Source organism: Vulpes vulpes, chromosome 3, assembly GCF_048418805.1.
Source record: "Vulpes vulpes isolate BD-2025 chromosome 3, VulVul3, whole genome shotgun sequence".
NCBI classification, from domain to species: domain Eukaryota; kingdom Metazoa; phylum Chordata; class Mammalia; order Carnivora; family Canidae; genus Vulpes; species Vulpes vulpes.
Genome location: NC_132782.1, coordinates 98,008,672 through 98,030,060, shown reverse-complemented (window position 1 = coordinate 98,030,060; position 21,389 = coordinate 98,008,672). Strand labels below are relative to the sequence as shown.

General features: G+C 43.0%; 1 protein-coding gene across 2 annotated transcripts in view; it reads left to right on the top strand.

The window, feature by feature from the left end:
* Positions 1-5,967: 5,967 nt before the first annotated feature.
* Positions 5,968-21,389, top strand: part of OTOA (otoancorin) — a 71,448-nt gene continuing 56,026 nt past the window's right edge. For both annotated transcript variants that reach the window (XM_072751359.1, XM_072751358.1), the window contains exons 1-7: positions 5,968-6,007; positions 12,785-12,879; positions 13,246-13,274; positions 13,365-13,395; positions 13,511-13,538; positions 15,087-15,174; positions 18,494-18,625. In XM_072751359.1, the coding sequence (XP_072607460.1) occupies positions 12,786-12,879; positions 13,246-13,274; positions 13,365-13,395; positions 13,511-13,538; positions 15,087-15,174; positions 18,494-18,625 (402 nt within the window). In that variant the 5' untranslated portion in view covers positions 5,968-6,007; position 12,785. The remainder of the gene's footprint in view (positions 6,008-12,784; positions 12,880-13,245; positions 13,275-13,364; positions 13,396-13,510; positions 13,539-15,086; positions 15,175-18,493; positions 18,626-21,389) is intronic.

The following is a 21,389-nucleotide window of genomic DNA, read 5'->3' as shown; positions in this document are numbered from 1 at the left end:
ATGGAATCCTGTGGTTTTTTTTTCCCCAAAGTACAATAAAGTTGCCTTCTTGTCTGCACCATTCCTCGTGTAAGTGCTTCATATCAGGTTCCAGGTTGTGCTAGAGAAATTAAGAAGAGCTCTATTTGTGGACAAAGCAAGTTAACCTATTGATCTTGAAGGTCAGGGGCAGAGGAAAGGCAAGCTGCACCTGTGATTGACAGCTCCTTGCACCTGCAGTGTGAGCCCCTTGAGTGTTAGGGCCAATGGTTACAGAGAAGAGGAGAGAAGGTAACAATACCTTCAGTCATTTCTCCCTTGTGCAGAGTAGTTAAAAGTGATGGTGTATTTTACCCTTCTGTATGTCTTACCAGTTTTTACTTAGTTGACCTTTTAACAGCAAAGAAGCTGGGCTGGGACAAAGTAAAACTTAGTTGTTTGAAGTCATCTTTCTGATTAAAGCTTTGTTTTCACTTAGATCTGAGGACAGTGTTTAAATAGACTCGTCCTGAAGATGTTTTCATCACTTGCTTCCTACTACTTGATTACTGATAGAAGTGTTTCATGATCCTTTTTTCTAATAAATACAGCACATATTCAACATGGATTTTCAGTGGCTGAAGTGATCCACCATGTTTGTGCAGACGGCCAAATCCCCCCAAATGAGCTTCCAGCAAGTGCCTTCATATTTCAGCTGGAAGACGATGCACCGAGTTGGGGCTATCTGATCTGACTTGCACTGCCTAGGCACCTTCTGAGCACACACTTGGGCTTGTAATTGGCCTGAAACAGGATGCTCACAAACTTAAAACCAACTTCTCCAAGATACAACCTCAGGAACTAGCAGAAGGAAGTTCACACTGTATCCATGCTAGGAAACATTTGTTTGTAATCTAAGTGAAAATATGCACCCAGAATCATTAAGGAAATATTGCTGCAATATAAAATTCAACAGCTTGCTTTTTTGCAGTTAGTGGATGATGGGATGATAGGCAACAGTGAATGGCACAATAAAAATTAAAATTTCATAACTACTGTAGCTATGTATAGGCATTTATATTTTGCTGCTTCCTTTATCACTTCTAATGTATTTGTTTTGTCTTTGTCTTCTACTTAGGAATTAATTCAAACTTTTAAAGTTGTCACCTTTTAAAAATTTATTTAAAAATAAATAGAATGCTAGATTTAGAGAAATCTTGCAATGATAGTACAGAGTTCCTGTACACCTTTTACCTAGTTTCCCTAATGTTTTATGTAGCCATGGCATGTTTGTCAACACTAAGAAATTGGCATTGGTATATTAAGTAAACAATAGAGTGTTGGGATTTTAGGAGCCAATTCAGAATACCATATCCCATTAAGTTGCTTACTTTAAAAATTATTCGTGTTCACTGACATGGTACCATTATTTATCTTCCAATGTTTTAAGTTGTAAAATACACATAACAAAATGTACTATCTTAAACCATCTTTAGGGGTACAGTTCAGTTGTCCATGTTTATTCATACTGTGCAGCCATCACCATCTATCCTTAAAACTCTTCATCTCATAAAACTGAAACTCTCATTAAATACTTCCCATTCCCCCTTCCTCTACCCCCTGAAAGCCACTCTTCTGCTTTCTATGAATTTGACTACTCTAGGTTCTTCATGTAAGTGGAATCATACAGTATTAGTCCTTTTGTGACTGGCTTATTTCACTTAGCATAATATTTTCAAGGTTCAAACATATGCAGGATGCCTGAGTGGCTCAGTTGGCTAAGCATTTTTCCTTTGGCTCAGGTCATGATCCCAGGGTCCTGGGATCAAACCCAGAGTGGGGCTCCTGGCTCAGCTGGGATCCTGCTTCTCTCTCTTCTTCCTGCTTGTGCTGTCTCTATCTCTCTCTCAGATAAATAAAATCTTAAAAAAAAAAAAAGTTCATCCACGTGGTAACCTGTGTCAGAATTTCTTTTTTAAGGCAAAAAACAGTCCATGTGTATATACATATACACCACCAATGAATGCTTATCCATTCATCCATCAACAGACACTTGTGTTACATCCACCTTTTTGTTATTGTGGATAGTGCTGCTGTGAACATGGCTGTACAAATATGTAAGTCACTGCTTTTGCTTTTTTGAGAAAATTTTCAGTTCCAGTGTAGTTAGTACAGTGTTAGACTAGTTTCAGGTATACAATTTAGTGATTCAACACTTCCATATATGACTCTGCACTCGTCAGGATGAGCGCTTTCACTTTTTGTGGGTATACACTCAGAAGTGGAAGTGCTGGATCATATGGGAATAGTTTAATTTTTTTAGGAATTGCCATACTGTTTTCCACAGCAGCTGCAGCATTTACACTCCTAACAATATACAAAAGTTCTGATTCTTCACATTCTTGCAAATGCTTGTTCTTTTCTGTTTTTCTTCAGAGTAGCCATCCTAATGGATGCAAGGTGTTATTTCATTGTGGCTTTGATGGATTCTAGAACGATTTGTTTTTATAGCACAACTTGTATGGTATTGGGTTTCATTTACTAGTAATTTGTGCTTTGTGCCTTGCCATTTATATTGATACCACTGAATTGGAATCTGTGCTCACTGATACAAAGTACTTCTTTTTAAAAGCTATGAAATTTTATACTTTTGGAGAATTAGGAGATCACTATTACATAATTAGAACTTAAGATTTCCCTCTGGATTTTAGAGTCAATATGCTGTATTCTCACGAATTAAATATAGTATTTTTGTTACAAGACCATTTAAAAATCGTTTTGAATATATGTAAAATGAAAAGACCCCCCCCCCCCAATATATGACCATGTAAAATTGGAATGTCTATACATCTGAACTTCTTGAGTTCTGGAAAGAACAGATATAGTTCCCAAATGCTGTTTTCTTATATCCTGTTTAGGCATCAACAGAATATTGTGTTTTGTTTTGTTTTTCAGAGTATTAGTTTTAAATGACCTTGAACCCTCAACATTTATTTTTATTTATTTTTTTATTGGAGTTCAATTTTCCAACATACAGCATAACACCCAGTGCTCATCCTATCAAGTGCCCCCCTCAGTGCCCATCACCCAGTCACACCCACCCCCCACCCACCTCCCTTTCCACCACCCCTTGTTCGTTTCCCAGAGTTAGGAGTCTCTCATGTTCTGTCTCCCTTTCTGAGATTTCCCACTTATTTTTTCTCCTTTCCCCTTTATTCCCTTCCACTATTTTTTATATTCCCCAAATGAATGAGACCATATAATGTTTGTCGTCCCATTGACTTATTTCACTCAGCATAATACCCTCCAGTTCCATCCACGTCGAAGCAAATGGTGGGTATTTGTCGTTTCTAATGGCGGAGTAATATTCCATTGTATACATAAACCACATCTTCTTTATCCATTCATCTTTCTATGGACACCGAGGCTCCTTCCACAGTTTGGCTATTGTGGACATTGCTGCTAGAAACATCGGGGTGCAGGTGTCCCGGTGTTTCACTGCATCTGTATCTTTGGGGTAAATCCCCAGCAGTGCAATTGCTAACCCTCAACATTTAAAAAAATATTTATTTATTCATGAGAGACACAGAAAGAGAGGCAGCAACATAGGCAGAGAGAGAAGCAGCTCCATGCAGGGAGCCTGATGTGGGACTTGATCCCAGACTCTGGGATCATGCCCTGAGCCAAAGGCAGATCCCCAGCCGCTGAGCCACCCAGGCGTCCCTATCAACATTTTTTGATGGTGGAGTTGAGGTGGTTGAGAATATATTGGCAGTCCCTTTTATACTCAGCAGAACAAAACAGGTTTTCCTACACTTGATTTTGCCACTTTTTTTTTAGTTTATAAAATTTAATTTTTCTTTTTTAATGTAAGCTCTGCACCTGACAAGAGCCTTGAACTCACAACCCCAAAGTCAAGAGTCACATGCTTTACCAACTGAGCCAGCCAGGCCCCACTGCCACCTTGTTCTTATCATTTAGAAGCTGACCATGACTGATAATAAAGCCCTACTGGCTTTTGCATTATATGTAACATGTTTATTATAGAAAAAGTAAAAAAAAGAAGAAAGTGCAGATAAACATTACCTAGCCTATAACCTTAAGAGAACCACTATTAACATTTTAGTAAAAAAAAAAAAAAAAAAAGCCATTTTAGTATATGCCCTTTCAGATATTTTCTATGCACATATATTACCCTCCCATGTTTATAAACTTTTATTAAAAAAATGTAAAAATGAAAAGATACTGTTATCCTTTCAGGATGAATCATGTGAAACTCATAGATACCTGATTTCTAAATCAAAAGTTGACAAAGAATGGAAGACATTTCCCATCATTTAAGGCTTGAGAATGAGCTTGTTTAAAGGATTAAACTAAGGGCTGGGGATAAAATAATTTTTTTGAGAACGCTGAACACTTGTATATAAATATTGACTAGATGAGCAACAGAAGAGTACAGGTGGCCATTTCTGAAGAGAATCTCTAATTTTTGCCACTGACAAAATAATGTCAGCATTAGGCATTTTAGCTATTGAAAAATGTTCAGGTATTGAGATGTATTTCATTAAATATGAAGGATTGTAAGGAAATCTCTAGGGTTCACAATTATATTTTCACTAGAAAAGATGTAGAATAGTTATGCATAATCCCACTGTGCAAACTTAACATTTCAATGTACTTCCAGTTTTAGTAATAGTGTATATTACTTAATATTTGGCTTTTTTGGTTCTAAAATCATTTCCTGGGGCACCTGGGTGGCTCAGTGGTTGGGTGTCTGCCTTCGGCTCAGGTCGTGATCCCCGGGTCCTGGGATGGAGTCCCATATCAGGTTCCCCTCAGGGAGCCTGCTTCTCCCACTGCCTATATCTCTGCTTCTCTCTGTGTCTCTCATTAATAAATAAATTTTTAAAATCTTTAAAAAAATAAAATCATTTCTTGTGTTACTATTACATGGTCTTTGTTAATGTCTATTTTAATGGCTATAGAGTGGATGTATCACAGTTTAACCATTTCCTTATTGGTGTACACTTACATTGGGTCTTTTTGTACTACCACCACTTGTTGTGTTTATATATATAATACTAGGACAGTAAATATTTTGGTGCAGGAGCCTTTTTCACTTGGGAGGAATTATTCTTTTTTCCTTCAGATAAATTAGGTCACATTTACGGACCAATCGGTTTGAACATATTTACAGTTCTTATTATTCAAAAAACCTTTCATTGTGGAAAATCCCAAGCACATAAAAAGGAAGAAAGGTAATAATAATTACCCCTCTTCCCAGGTTTCAACAATTATCAACACTTGGCCCAACCTTGTTTTAACCAGGCTCCTGCTGCCCGGTGATCCCCTTTACTTCCAAGCAAAGCCCACACATCACGTCTGTTTTGCAGACATATACCTACAAAAGATAAGGACTTTTAAGAAAACCACATTACAGGGGCGCCTGGGGGACGCAGTAGTTGAGCGCCTGCCTGGGGCCCAGGGCGGGATCCCAGGGTCCTGGGATCAGTCCCACATTGGGCTCCCTGCAGGGAGCCTGCTTCTTTCTCTGCCTCTGCCTTTCTTTGTGTCTCTCATGAATAAATAAATGAAATCCTAAAAAAAAGAAAAAAAGAAAAAGAAAAAAAAGAGAACCACATTACAGAGCTCACACCTAAGAAACTTAACCTTTACACATTCGGTGCCCACACTGCTCCAACTATCTTGCAATTATTTTAACACTCTGCTTTGGGATCCGAATAAAGTCCCTATGTTGCAATTGGTGGCTCTGCCAGTTAGTTCTTCACACCCTCCCTGGCCAGCCATGGTCTCAGGGAGGGGCCCGGCATAGTGCAGTCTGTCCGCCTGCGTCTGGCCCGTTTGGCTCTGGGGAGGAAGCCCCAGGCCCGGCCCGGCCCGGCGCCGCGACCCCGGGGCACTCGCGCTGGGAGGCTGGCGCCGCCCCCACCGCTCGGGCCGCCCGGGGTGAGCCCTGTGGCCCCGCCCCCTCCCCTCCCCCCCGCCCCCTGCGCGCGCGGGACTCACAGCGGAGGAGCGGGCAGCGCAGGTGAGGCGCGCGCGGCGGCCCCCGGGGGGCGGGGAGGGCCCGGGGGATGCAGCGCAGGGACGTGCGCGGACTGGGGGCGCCCCGCGGAGCCTCCCCAGGGAAGGGGACGAGGGGTGCAAGGGGCGGGATGGAGGCCGCCAGTGGGCACAGAGACGAAGGAGATGGGCTAAGGGCAGTCGCCGCGGCTTTAAGGCTCTTGGGGGTGGGGGCGTCCACGGAGGGGGGCGTGCGTAGAAACTTCCAGGAAAGGGCTTCGAACCCGCTTAATACTAGTAGCAAGAAAAGCAACGCTGGCAACGTTTGTAATAATCGTGGCAGGTGCAAAAACAATAGCAGCAATAGTAATAATAATAGCTGCTATTCTTTTTTTAAAAGATTTTATTTATTTGAGAGAGAGAGAGAGAGAGAGAGAGAGAGAGCCTGAGTTGGGGGGCGGGGGGTGGGTGGGCTTGCAGGGGCAGAGGGAGAAGCAGACTCCCCTCCCTGCAGGGAGTCTGAGGCGGGGCTCATCCCAGGACCCTGAGATCAAGACCTGAGAGAAAGGCAGAGGCTTAACTCCCTGAGCCACCCCTGCGCCCCTCATTGAGTGTCTGTGTGCCAGTTATGGGCTCAGTTCTTCACCTGTTTTCTTCTTTTTTTAATGTTTTATTTATTTACTCATGAGACACACACACACACACACACACACACACACACACACACACACAGAAAGGCAGAGACACAGGCAGAGGGAGAAGCAGGCTCCATGCAGGGAGCCCGATATGGGACTCGATTCCGGGGTCTCCAGGATCACACCCTGGGCCCAAGGCAGGCACCAAACCGCTGAGCCACCCAGGGACCCCCTTCACCTGTTTTCTATACGAGGCAAGTTCTTGACATATTTTCCGTATTTTATGGAAGAAAACTTTGTAAGAAATGGGAAAATGCAGGTAAAGCAAATTCATCACGGATTGCACAATGGATAAATTTATGAACTTTAAAAATATTTACACAGTCTTCGTGAGGGAGGTACTGTTGCCATCCCCATTGTACAGAGGAGGAAACACAAGTCCAGTGAGGTTAAGGAATTTGGTCAAGAGCACAAATTGGGGGGGATGGCGCCTGGGTGGTTCAGTTCTTAAGCATCTGCCTTTGGCTAGGGTCATGATCTCCTGGTCCTGGGATGCAGCCTGATGTCAGGCTCTGCTCAGTGGGGAGCCTCCTTCTTCCTCTCCCTCTGCTGCTTCTGCTGTTTGTGCTGTCTTGCTCTCTCTTTGTCAAATAAATAAATAAAATCTTAAAAAAAAAAAAAAGCACACATTGGGTGGTCCAAACTAAAGCAAAGCTCCTGTCCTTGGGATGGCACTGGCTACCGGGTGCTGAGCAGGGAGGCTGGGAAGCAGAGCTGGTCAAAATGCTTTGGATTGTTTGGCTCTGGATTTGGGAACCAGCCCTTCCACTCAGTAGCTGTGTGATGTTGGGCTGGTCATTTGACTTCTTGGAACCTGTTTCCTCCTCTCTGAAGTAGTGATAATGGTAATATTTGCCTCAAAGGTTCTGCAAGGATTCAGTGAGACAGTGTATGTAGAGGGGAGTGTACTTAGCTGTCTCTCATTCAATGGTTGCTGGGATTAGGACAACTATCGAGTCAGGCAGCCCTGCATTGGGACCCCTTGTCTGTCGTTTGTTTGCTCTGTGACCTCGTGTGCCCACTGAACTCAAGTAAGTCAAGTAAACCTTTGGGGATGATGGAGAGAGTAAATGGAAGGGAGGGCCTGGCATGATGCCGGCACATGGAAGACGCTCAGTGAAACCTTTCTTCCTCTCCTTTTATCACAGAATCCCAAATCTTCCATTTTGTTCCCCTGACACTAAAAGAGAGGAAGGGGAACAAAAGTTTCCCATCAAGGGCAGAGCTGGAACAAGAGTTCAAGCCTCCATGCCTCTAATCCAAAAAGTAACCATTCCTTTGACTTCTGTACCCACCATGAGCCTGGCCATTCCAACACCAAATCCAGTTCAATCAGCCTGATATTCTACAAACCAGACAAGTTAACCCACTTTGCATTGATGGCATGAAAATGTGCATCCATGATGCAGACTGTAAATGGAGCTGTTTTACAGACTGTAAAACTCCATGTAATGGGGAATTGTTGGTTTGTGTCTGGGATGGGGTGTGCCAGTGTTGGGGGAAACCTCCCAGCATTTCAGCGTTTCAGAGAAGATGAGATGTCTCTCATCTGTAGGTTGACCAACTTATCCTGTTTTGCCTGTGACCTTTCCTGTTTTATTTATTTATTTTTTAAAGATTTTATTTATTCATGAGAGAGACAGAGAGAGAGGCAGAGACACAGGCAGAGGGAGAAGCAAGCTCCATGCAGGGAGCCTGATCTGGGACTCGATCCCGGGACTCCAAGATCATGTCCTGGGCTGAAGGCAGGCGCTGAACTGCCGAGCAATCCAGGGATCCCCTGACCTTTCCTGTTTTAAAAGTGAACCGTGTGTTCCAGGATACCGCTCAGTCCTGGGAAACCAGGATGGTTGGTGTCCTTGTTCATCCAAATGCTCATTCCCAGTTGCTCAGGAAATTCATGTTCGTTTCTGGTTTGTGGTTATTATTGCTATTTTCATTTTAGGTTCTACCAAAGCAGCCCTAGCCTGCCGGATTTCCATCAGTCTGCAGCAGGGAGCCTTTGGTGGGAAGGGGGAGGGCCCCATGAAGAAAACCATCAACCCCCAAGTCATGATTGCCCTGCACAGTCCATTCAATCCGTTTGGCCAGTCTCCTGAAAGAGTGACCCAAAGGGCTTTTAATTAAAACCAAATCCTGTACTGGTGATGCTCTGAGGTTTCCTTGGCAGGAAGACATTATGTGCAGTAGAAAGCCGGGCATCTGTTTCAGTAATCATATACCTCTCCGTAGAGTTAGTAGGGAGATGCTGGCAATAAGTACAAGAAGCCTCATTGTCCAGGAAACTGGAGAATTGTGAATGAGGCCAGTGCCCCAGGGCAGCTGACCAAAAGGGAAGGGAGAAAAAAGAACCAAAGTTTCCCCGTAAAGCCCCTAAGCCCCAAACCCAGTAGGAGTTATTATGGAGAGTTGAAGGTACCAGCTGGGAGGTGGGATTGGTGGGGGTAGAGCACATCTGCAGAGTGCTTGGGGATCCTCTAACTTCAAAACCTGTTGGAATGTGTGTCTTTTAGTGTTTGTAGGTTTCAAAAGTTTCAGTTTGTTTTTGCCCTGGGCAGTAAAATGAGCCTAATGGTTTGCAAAGCTGGTTGTGGAAGTCCCCTTGGGGGTTAAAGCATCCATTTGTTTAACCAGCTAGACAATACCAGAGAAATCTGTAGGAAAGGATCCCAGGAAACCGTGGGTGGGCATTATGGGGCTTCCCTTCAAGTTGCTGTTAATATCCCAAGAGGGTGGCATCCGGTAATTGGGGTGTGGGCTGCCTGAGAGTCAGAGGAAGCAAAATGCAGCCCCAGTTTTCATCTGATTTGATCTATAAACAGATTTTGAGGGGTTCCCCCCTCCTTCCACTTGACCTGAAAGACCCATCCCTACCTGTTTTCCTCCTGGTGTGTCCCCTCCTGTGAGCACCCATCCCCTTTTCCCCCTCATCTATCCTCCCCTCTTTTACTAAAAACACGCAGTCTCTTTAGTTGCTTTTTCTTTTAAAAATCATTTGTGAGGAAAATTTCAAACACATACAAAAGTAGGCATAAGAATATATTGAACTTTGGGGCACCTGGTTGGTTCAGTGGTTGAGCATCTGCCTTTGGCTCAACGTCGTGATCCCGGAGTTCCAGGATTGAGTCCTGCATTGGGCTCCCCTGCCTATGTCTCTGCCTCTCTCTCTGTGTCTCTATGAATTAAAAAAAAAAAAATATATATATATATATTGAACATCATGTACTCATCACTCAGCTTCCATTGGCAACTCATAACCACCTCCTTCCTCCCCTATTATTTTGAAGCCATTTCAAACCCCACATTTCTTCTTGTAAATATGGAAGTGTGTAGCTCTAAAAGCAGGCTTGGCAAACTTTTTCAGCAAAGGAACAGAGAATCAATATTTTCAGCTTCGTAGAACAGAGTCTCATTGCACTGACTCAACCCTGCTGCCACAGCATTGGAAGCAGCCACAGACAATACTGACGTGAACAGGCCTGGTCCCATATTCCACAAAACCTTTACTTAGGGACGCTAACATTTAAATTCCATACATGAAGTTTTCATGTATCAAGAGATAGCACTCGTGTGTGTGTGTGTGTGTGTGTGTGTGTGTGTGTGTGTTTTAAACTATTTAAAAATGGAAAAACCACTCTTAGCTTGTGAGCCACGTAAGACCAGGTGGCTTGTTTGAATTTGGGTTGTGGTTTGGTGACCCCTTGTTGGAGGAGATCATTTGAGGGATAATGTAACTGTTGGGGGGTGACCTGTGAGCTGGCACTAGGTAATAGGAGCCCCCTCATCCCCTCTCCTGTCCTTGGAACGTGCACTGTGCCCACCATCCCACATGAGGAACTCCAGGAAGCAAACTCCAGGCAGCCAGCTGGAGGATTTCCAGGGGCCAGCTTGTTGGTGTTTGTATATGGAAGAACCTTGGTTTTTCCTCCTGAGCGGGGGAATCCGGTTCTCCAGCTCCTTCTTTGTTCTTGTTCTTGTGAGTCTTTCAGACCAAAGTGTGTCCTTTACCACTTGCACAAAGCATGCAACACCAGACACTTGACTTGTGATGCTTTTGGTTACCAAATAGCGTGGAGGTTCTCCTCACACCATGTGATTCTGTGATGCCAGCTGGGTGTCCTACAGTTTAACTCAGATACCATCTGCCTGGGTCAGAGCAGTCCCATGATACTGTTCCCCTCTCACCCCGCTTCAGTACCTGTCCATGGTGTAGGTCTCCAGGTCACCCACAACTTCTGGGTGACATGGCTGTGTTGCCAGGGGAACTAGGGGGACCTGGACCATGGGGCCTCTACCCAGTCAGACCTGAAGGAGTCACCGAAGGTTCTTGGTCTTGTCATGAGAATGAACTCCAGAACAGACACACAGCATAGTGGTTGGATCACACAAGCAGGAAAGTTTATTAAAGTGAAAAGCACATTCTTGAGATATGAGAGAGAGAGAGAGAGAGGCAGAGACACAGGCAGAGGGAGAAGCAGGCTCCATGCAGGGAGCCCGACATGGGACTTGATCCTGGGACTCCAGGATCACACCCGGGGCTGAAGGCGGCGCTGCCCAGCCACTGGCGGTGCCCACATAGGCACAATTATTAACTCCATTTTCAGCTCCTGTCTCTTCTCTGGAGGATGGGGGTGGGGCTAGAGCCAACCAGGAGCCCACCCAGAGTCCCCTCAATGGAAAAAAGATGATACTAGTACTTTTACCATTTAGGAATTTATTAAGTTTTAGGAGCTCTGTGCCAGGAACTCAGAGCAGAGATCAATATATATTTTTTATAACCTCATGGTCTTCCTTCTTTTAGGATCTCATCGCCAGTACTTGGTGCTGTCAGTCTACTTAACTTTTAGCCACTCCAGTGTAGGTAGTGATACCCCCCCTTTTTTTTTTTAAGATTTATATATTTATTAATGAGAGAGAGAGAGAGAGACAGACAGACAGACAGACAGACGCAGGCAGAGGGTGAAGCAGGCTCCATGTAGGGAGCCTGATGTGGGAATCGATCCTGGGACTCCAGGATCATACCCTGGGCTGAAGGCGGCACTAAACCGCTGAGCCACCCAGGGATCCCTGATACCCTTTTTTTAAAGCAATATCTACACCCAACGTGGGGTTCGAACTTATGACCCCGAGATCAGGAGTCACGTGCTCTACCAAATGAGCCAGCTAGGTGTAGTGCTATCTAATAGTGCATTTAATTTGCATGTTCCTGATAACTAATGATGCTGATGATATTTTGTAAGTTTACTGGCCATTTCTTTTTTTTTAATTTTTTAATTATTTATGATAGTCACACAGAGAGAGAGAGAGAGAGAGAGAGAGAGAGAGAGAGAGGCAGAGACACAGGCAGAGGGAGAAGCAGGCTCCATGCACCGGGAGCCCGACGTGGGATTCGATCCCGGGTCTCCAGGATCGCGCCCTGGGCCAAAGGCAGGCGCCAAACCGCTGCGCCACCCAGGGATACCTGGCCATTTCTTTTGTTTAAAATGAAGCTTAAGTTTGTATCTATTCTTGCCTCCGGCTTATCTTCTACTTACTGTATTGTAAGAGTTCTTTTTATAGTCTGGATATAAACTGCTTGTCAGATATAACAGAGCATATGCTTCTAATCACTCCTCTTTGCTGGACTGAAGGGAATGAGAAAGGGTTGTAAGAATATAAACAGCCCATTGTCATCAAGGAGAGAGATGATTGTGTCTTTGACTAGCATGGGGGTTTAGATAGAGCAAAGTACATGGAATTTAAAATTTATTTAAAAAAAAACTTCAAGGGGTTCTGAGTCAATTTGTTTTTCCTTTTTGTCTTCTGAATGTTCCTTTTTTTTTTTTTTTTTAAGATCCATTTATTTATTTTAGAGAAAGAGAGAGAGAGCATGAGCAGGGGGAGGGACAGAGGGAGAGGGAAAGAAATCTCCAAGCTGATTTCCCGCTGAGCATGGAGCTCAACTCGGGGGTCCCCATTCCAGCACCCTGAGATTATGACTTGAGTTGAAATCAAGAGTTGGTTGCTTAACCGACTGAGCTACCCAGGTGCCCCAAGTCTTCTGAATGTTTTTAAGTATATTTTAAAAATAAAAACCTGAATTACTTCTGTGCTTGAATTAACTACAGGATGATGTCCCAGGAACCTAGGACATACTTTCTTTTCCTGTTCTTTTTTCTGAGCCATGGAGTGGCAAGTCATAGCGTTCCAGATTCCAGGCAGGGTAAGTCCTGAGGGAGGAATAATCTGCCATAGTTACCACACATCTTAAGGAATGTAATGGGATGGACCAGTTTAGGTACATGATACTATAGAGTGTTTGGGATGTATGCATATGTGTGAGTATGTGTGTGCATGTGTGTGTGTATGCACACATACGTGTAGGATTTTCAGGATTATTCTAAAAGGATTTTTCAAACCAGAGTTTTCTCACATTGGGCACATATGGGCACAGGTATAATTGAAATGCACTAAAATTTTCCTTCATGAGTGACTTTTTTTGGGTGGGGGATCTTTTCCTAACTCATATGTGTATTTCTGTGGATCACACAATTCAATTCTAGTTATACCTTCGATGGCTTTCTTACAGATTTGCATCCATTGTTGCAAAAAATGGCGGTGAGTATTTCATTTTCTTTTAACCAAAATCTCCTCTCCTGAAGATGAGATTTTGGATGTTTTACTTGATGATATTTCTTTACCTTTTAGGAAGAAATAATAGATGGAAGCTATCTGAATGGTAATGTCTCTACTCCTTCCCCACATTGCTGCTTCTAAAAATTTCAAATAGAATGTGCCTGTGATTTCTCTGGAATGATTCTTTAAAGTTGTCTTTTCATTTTATTCCCATGCAGCATTACTGGATCTCATACAGTTTCAAAGGTAACCTACTCCAGAGGGGAGGGGAAGGGATGGAATAGATGTTTAATAAAAATTCCTAAGTGAAAATCTCTTAATTGTAAAAAGTAATACATACCTAGGTATTCATTACAAAAAATATCAACCAGGGTACAAGTGTTTTAAAGTAGCTACATGAGTTTCACAAACTTTTATTCCTCTCTGCTCTGGCACAGGTGTTAACATTTACTGAGGGTTTACTATGCAGCAGCCTACCATTGTTAGTGCTTTGTGTGTAGAAACATGTCCAGTCCTCAAAAGCTCCCCCAGGGAAGGTGTTGTTATCCCCTTGGACAGAATAGTGAAACTAAGGCACGGGACGGGTGAATCAGGGTCATGCATCTGGGAAGCGTGGTGGAGCAGAGGTGTGTATCCAGTAGTGGGGCTCTAGGGCCCATTGCCCTTTCATGTTGTATACAGCATATGGGCTGGTGTTAGATACCAGAGTTGTGGGCCAGGGAACTAGAGAGTGTTGTGGAAAGACAAATGCTAACAGATCATGCTAATATGATGAATACTATGAGGGAGAAGAAATGAGGGGCTTGGGGGCCCATGACAAGGGTACTCAATTATGTTAAAGTGAGAGTCCCCGTACACATTCTTCTTCCTAATGTAACTTTAACTCCAGTCAATAGTTTTGGATATACTATTTCAGGCTAAAGTTATCTATCATCTACCTATCTATGTATCTATCTATCATCTATCTATCTTTGTGTTCATTTATTCATTCATCTATTTATTTAGTAACAAAAACAGGATTATAAAAGGCTTTCTAATTGTTTAAGGCTGGAGGATTTATCTGCTGCCAGTTACTTTGTCATAGCTAGAAGCTAAAGTCCAACTTGTTCCTTTTTATTGATGGATGACATTCCATTGAATGCACATACCATATTTGTTTAACCTTTTACTTGTTGGACATCTGAATTGTTTCTAATTTTTGACTGTTCTGAATGAAATTGTGCATTTTCTATGTGATGGGTACCATTTTAAGGACTTTACATGTGTGAACAAATAAACTCATCCCAATTTTTAGCTATGTTACAGAGAGAGGGAAATTGAGGCACAGGAGAACTCAGTAATTTGCCTAAGGCCACACAGTTAAGTGGTGGAGCCAGGATTCAAATCCAGGTTTTGAGCTCACACTCTTTAACTATGCCATTTCATCTTCTCATGGTATATACTATATCTGCTTTTAAAATTTAATATAGTAAGGTCATCTTTCCAAGTCAGTCTGTTTGTCTTGTAGTTAATCCAAGTGGATTGTTACAGAAATTAGAATATTGCGCACAGCTCAGAAATGGATCTTTGTCTTTGAGAGAATGGGATCCAGGAAGATTATTAGATTCAGAAACTCCCCCACCACTGTGCCAGGTTAACAAATCTCCTACCTCTTCCAAACACAAAGTTCCTAGCATCCCTGGTCCATTCCCTATGTTCTCTCTGAACTCTGGTCTTCTGGCCACTTAGCAAGTAGGGGAACTACTCATCACAGGGGAATCTGTCATCGTGACCTTCTCCTGTCTTCAACTGAAGCTCCCATGGGTGGACAGCAGACCTGTGCCACAGAATCCTGGCCTATCTGAATTCACGGAATGTCGCCTTCACCATCCCCAGCCTGCAGGTGTGTACCTGAGACTCATCCCTATCACATATTCTCCTCCCAGTTCTCAAGGGTTGTAAGCTCAGGGGCCAGGCTGGATGGAGAAGTGGACTAGGTATAGAGCTAATTTTCACTTCTACAAAGAAACATGTTCTGTCCAGTTGTTTTGAAACATGATACAAGCTCTTTTGTGGTTTTCCAGCTTTCTACCTTTGATGGAGACTTGGTGTATTAACGTGTAGGCTGAGCTGCTGAAACAAAGAGACCCCAAATTCCAGCAGCACAAACAATGTAGTTTATTTCTATTTCATGTTATATTTCAGAGCTAGGTGGGAGATCCAGAGTGGAGAGGAAGCTCTATTTCTTTCTTAAAAAAAAAAAAGATTAATTTATTTCAGAGAGAGAACAAGTGAGCAGAGGGAGGGGCAGAGGGAGAGCGAGAAAATCTTTTTTTTTTTTTTTTAAAGATTTTATTTATCTATTCATGAGAAACTCACAGAAAGAGGCAGAGACATACGCAGAGGGAAAAGGAGGCTCCCTGTAGGGAGCCTGATGTGGGACTCCATCCCAGGACCCCAGGATCACAACCTGAACCAAAGGTAGATGGTCAACCACTGAGTGCCCCCAGGTGACTCAGAAGCTCTGTTTCAAAAGATTATCCAGGAGCCCAGGTTCATTCTATCCTGTTGCTTTGTCATCCTCTAGGGAGTTGTTGCTCACATGATTGAAACAGCACATCCATTCTCCAACCCAGGAGAGGGAGTGTTGGGAAAGAGGAAGTGAAGAGAGCATTTTCTCTTTAAGGACATGACCTGCAAGTTGCTCACTTCCTCCCACTCATGTGCCATTGGCTCACAGTCCACAGTCTCATGTTACTGCAGAGGAGGAAGAAGAGAGGCCTATCTGAGAAGCCATGTGATCAGCTAAAACTTGTGGGATTCTGTTGCTAAACAGAATTACAGAAGACTGGCTCTTTGGGTATAATTATCAGTCTCTTGGTCATGGGACCAAGAAATATTTTTCTTCCCTTTTAACACTACTGTAAGAAGAACAGTAGCATAGGCATGTTGATAGAGGGCAATGATGTTTGTGGAGTGGTAGGTCATGATGGGGACTGTGGCAAACTGGAGAGCATGTGCCTCATTGATGTGGTCATCAGCCCGGTGTGGTATATTGTATCTTTACCATTATACAGAAAATTGAGGAAATACTTTTTTTTTTTTTTAAATCTTTTTTTTTTAATTTTTATTTATTTATGATAGTCACAGAGAGAGAGAGAGAGAGAGGCAGAGACACAGTCAGAGGGAGAAGCAGGCTCCATGCGCTGGGAGCCCGATGTGGGATTCGATCCCGGGTCTCCAGGATCACGCCCTGGGCCAAAGGCAGGCGCCAAACCGCTGCGCCACCCAGGGATCCCAAGGAAATACTTTTTTATTATTAAAAAACTACTTGATTCAGCAAAGAAGTCATAACGTCTTTGATGAGTGAAGTTTTTTTTTTTTTGAAGATTTTATTTATTAATGAGAGACACACACACAGAGAGGCAGAGACACAGGCAGAGGGAGAAGCAGGCTCCATGCAGGGAGCTCGATGTGGGACTTGATCCCGGGACCACAGGATCACACCCTGAGCTGAAGGCAGATGCTCAACCGCTGCTGAGTCACACAGGCGTCCCTGATGAATGAAGTTCTGATGTCTTTATTGTTTCAATTTTTATTTACTTTATAATGATAATGAAAATATTAACCAACATTCACGTGAGAACTACATTCAGAGAGCTGGTTGCTAACCCTTTAGCAGGACACCCACTAGCTGGAGGTGGCTGTTGGCCTCATGGCATCTGCTTTCTTTCTTCTGTTCCTCAGTCTATGGCAATCTAAAGGCAAGTAATGCCAGCCCCTTTGCTCTCCAGCAGTAAGTTTTCTCATGAGATGTATATATTTTAACCTGTTGAATAGATATCTTCTATTTCTTCCCATGTATAAATTTATTTATTCATTCAGTACCTACTTATCTAGCCTCTTATCTCTGCTAGGCACCATTCTAGACACTGGAGACTCAGAGGAGAACAAGGCAATCACGTTACTACCCACATGGGCCTTGCATTCTAGAGGGAGAGTCACTGAGTAAATAATTATTCAACTCATTTAGGGTAGGAAATGATGAGTGACACTTATACCATTTACTGTCTACTAGGCAGTATTGAAAACACTTTACACACATTTATTTCATCCTCATAACAACCCAAATGGTAAGTCTTCACTGTGTCTATTTTTCAGCTAAGAAAACTGAGACCCCAAAGTAGTGTTGCCTGTTTAGCAAATAAAAATGCAGTATTCCCAGGGCACCTGGCTGGCTCAGTCAGTGGAGCATGCGACTCTTGATCTTGGGGTTGTGAGTTTGAGTTATACCTTGGGTGTATGGGTGTAGAGGTTGCTTAAAGAAAAACACAGTGTTCTCAGTTAAATTTGATTTGCAGATGACCAATGAATAATTTTTTTTTAGTATATATCCCATGCAATATTTGGGATGTACTTATGCTAAAAAAATTATTCACCCTTTAACTGAAATTCAAATTTAATTGGGCATCCTGTGTTTTACCTATCAATCCTAGTTAGGTTAACTTGTCCAAGGCCACACAGCTAGTCAGTTGAAAAGTGGAGATGTACACGTGGGTTGTCTGAATCTAGAGCCCACCTTTTGCCCATGATATCACAATATGCTGCCTCTATAGAGCACTTTTATTTAGTGGAGATTTAGAAAATAATTCCCCAGATAGCAGAGGTAATTTCTTTTAGGAGAGGCTGTTGTCCTCTCCTCTTCACTTTGGAGGGGATGCCAAGAGGGAGTTTGTTCATGCTGCCTGAATTTTGCTTCTACTTTGGTAGCTTGGGGCGTGGGAGGGGGTTTGAGGAGTGCCAATCTGGGGGTGGTAAACTTCCTGGACAGAGGAACTGCCCAATGGTCTGGACGTGAAACCCCAATCACCCGTAGGGACCAGGCAGGCTGGCTGGGTTGGGTGGTGAAGAGGAGTGTAATTACAGGGAACAGCTGCCCCTCAGCCTGCAATTATCACCAGGAAGGGGATATGCTTAGCATTGTCAAATCTTTGTGTTTTCCAAGAGAAATTGGAAGTCTGGATTTTTGTGGGGAATCCCCTGACTTTGAAATGTTGGCAGCTAATGAAAAATTTTGCAGCTAGCCAAATCAAACATGTCTGCAAGCTGCCAGCTTGTGGGCTCTGCAGGGAAGTAGGTGGCCTGCTTGGGCTGCTGGCCATGGTGCTGACCACGTGCTCCTGTCCTGTCCTCACTGACTCTTCTCAACACCCCATATCCAGGCAGCCATGGAAAACCACCTGGAGCAGCGTCTGTATCAGCCCCAGAAGCTGCTAGAGGACTTGAGAGACACAGATGCTCAGCAATTCCACACTGTGATGAAATGCCTCTTAGAAGACAAGAAGGACCTCTTGGTGAGGCATTCTTGGCACTCTGAGAGTAGGGGAAATCCAGGGCCAGTTGGTATTTGTTGAATTGAATTGAACTGAGCCTGACTCAGTCCTTCTTTATGTCTTCCTACCACTTTCTCCTTTTACAAACTCTCCAGGAGTTACAGACCTTGGTTTTCTCACTTACTTTTTACAAAGCTCAAATGAAGAGTCTTATACTGTATATTCTCATGGGAACTAAGAAATGGGGGGGGGGGGGGTGGTACTGAGGAGCTTCTAATAGTTTGGTTTGATAAACATCCACAAATGATTGCTGTGCATCAGTGGATACTGGGTACAAAGATGAAAGGCTACCTTTGCCCTCAAGGAGTTTATAGTCTGGGGGTAGAAAAAAACAGAGACAAATTTCCATAAAACAAAGTTGGTGATCGGAGAGTATCACAGAGCAAGGTCTATGAGACCCAGAAAATCTTTGGGACCCAGAAAGGCGAGGTTTAGAGTTTTTTTTTTTTTTAAAGATTTTACTTATTTATTTGACAGAGAGAGAAAGAGAGAGAGAATGGGCGAGCAGAAGCAGGGGATAGTGGGAGAGGGAGAAACAGGTTCCCTGCTAAGCGGGGAGCCTGACTCAGGGCTCAATCCCAGGACCCCAGGATCATGACCTGAGACAAAGGCAGACACATAACCAATTGAGCCACTCAGGCACCCCTGGAGTTTTCTTTATCAGAGATACTTTAATGTGAAACAGTGTTTTTTAGAAGAAGTTGAACCTGTAAACATTTTAATAGTCACAGACTTACTTTAATGTGTGTTACTAAAATAGAATGGATACATCCAACCTGTGAGTTTGGTAGAGATGTAATGTTTCCTTTTGAAATGAATTTTAGTTAAAAAAAGGTCAGTTAAAAAATGAATGAAGTAAATAATACTGAAGTAAATAGTATAGGCAGTGCAAAGATATGGCAAAACTGAGGATGGTGGTCTATGAAAATGATATTGATTAATGTTTGCTGAGGATTTACTATGCATCAGGTGTTATTCTAAGGGAATTGTCAGCAAACTATTTCTGTAAAGGACCTGATACTGAATATTTCAGGCTTTGCAGGGCATGTATTCTCTGTCACAACTACTTTACTCTACTGTTATAGCAGGAAAGCAACCATAGGTGGCTGGTAAATAAATGGGCATGGATCTGTTCCAATAAAACTTTGTTCACAAAAACAGGCAGTAGGTCAGATTTGGCTTGTGAATCATAGTTTGCCAACACTGTTCTAAGGGTTTAACATGCATGGGTTGAATGAATCCTTTCCAGGATCTTTTGAAATAAGGACAATAATAATACCATTTCAATATTCAGATGAGGAAATGGTCTTAGAGAGGTTGAAGGAGTAACCTTGTGTCACACAGCTCAAAAGTGGCAGATCTGAGGTGAGAACCTGGGCTCCTGACTCCAGCAGTGAGTCCTTCTGGCATCTAGTAAAGCCTATGGGCCCCTTTCAACATAACATGTTAAAAATCTATAAAATAAAATACAAAGGAGGCCAATGCTATTGAAAGACATTTATCAGAATAATAAAACACACATTTGGAGCATAGTGATTTATGTGCTTAACACATCCAATAACGAAATTTAGCTGTGAGTCAAGTAGCTTTTGTAATTTTTACGAGGTATTGATTATAAAGGAGATTTAAAGATATCTTTGACAACTATAATGTGTTATGAAAGTGTCTGATTTCTATTGATGACAAATGTAAGGTCCCGCTACTGCTTTGGTGGCTTATTGTCTATATTAATTCCTGAAGGAAATGCTGGAAATGAGTTCTGTGGCAGTAAAATGGAGGTGCGGTTTTCCCTAACGTTCACATTCTAGCCACAGACCTCTGCTTCAGAACTCCTAAACTGCATTCTTAACCACTACACTGTTTAGCACCCCCAAGAGTAAATGACCAAAGTTAGGAAACACTCCGTCATAGTTAGAAGTGTGGGCTTGGATGCAGATATACTTGTTTCAGATCCTCGCTCTGTGTAAGCTTGGGCAGGTTGCTTATTCTATCTTTGGTTTTCCTCACCTGTGATACTGAGATAATAATAACATATAACATTTGTTGAGTGTTCACTAGGAGTCAGGTGCCCTACATGCCTAGTGTGTGGTCATTGTGGTTATTATGTTTGTAGGATGAGCTGGGTGAAAGACTGTGGTGCCAATCAAATTGTGACTAAGCCCTGTCAGCATTCCTGGGTTCTGTGGTTCAAAAGAGTCATTCATTCATTCATTCATTCATTCATTCATTCATTCATTCATCCTAGCAGGCTTTCTCAATGTTTTTTTTCTTTTTGGGAACCAGGAATTCCACTAAGCACATGGCTTGGGCCTCAAGGATTTTCCTGGCTCAACCCCTGCTGCATGTATAGTCAGGTACCTGGGCTCCACTGAAGACCAGTTAAATAAGACTTTGAATGGTGGTGCTGGGATCACTTCCCAGTGATTGTGCATCCAGGGTTGAGAACCATTGACATGGAGGAAAGACAGGTCCATAAGCATCTGTAATGCACCACAGAGTTTGACACAAGGTGCTCTTAGGAGCACTTATTGGAGGGAGATTTGATTTGACCAAAGTAGGAGGGCACTTGAGAAGACTTCACCAAGAAGGTGATGATAGTTGAGCTTGTCCATGAGGGATGAGCTGGTTTTGCTAGAGGAAGGAGGTGGGGAGGGAATTCCAGCTCAAGCACGCACCTAAAAAGTTGCCTAGTGTGTTGAGGCAGGTGAAGGCCTCGACTTTGTTC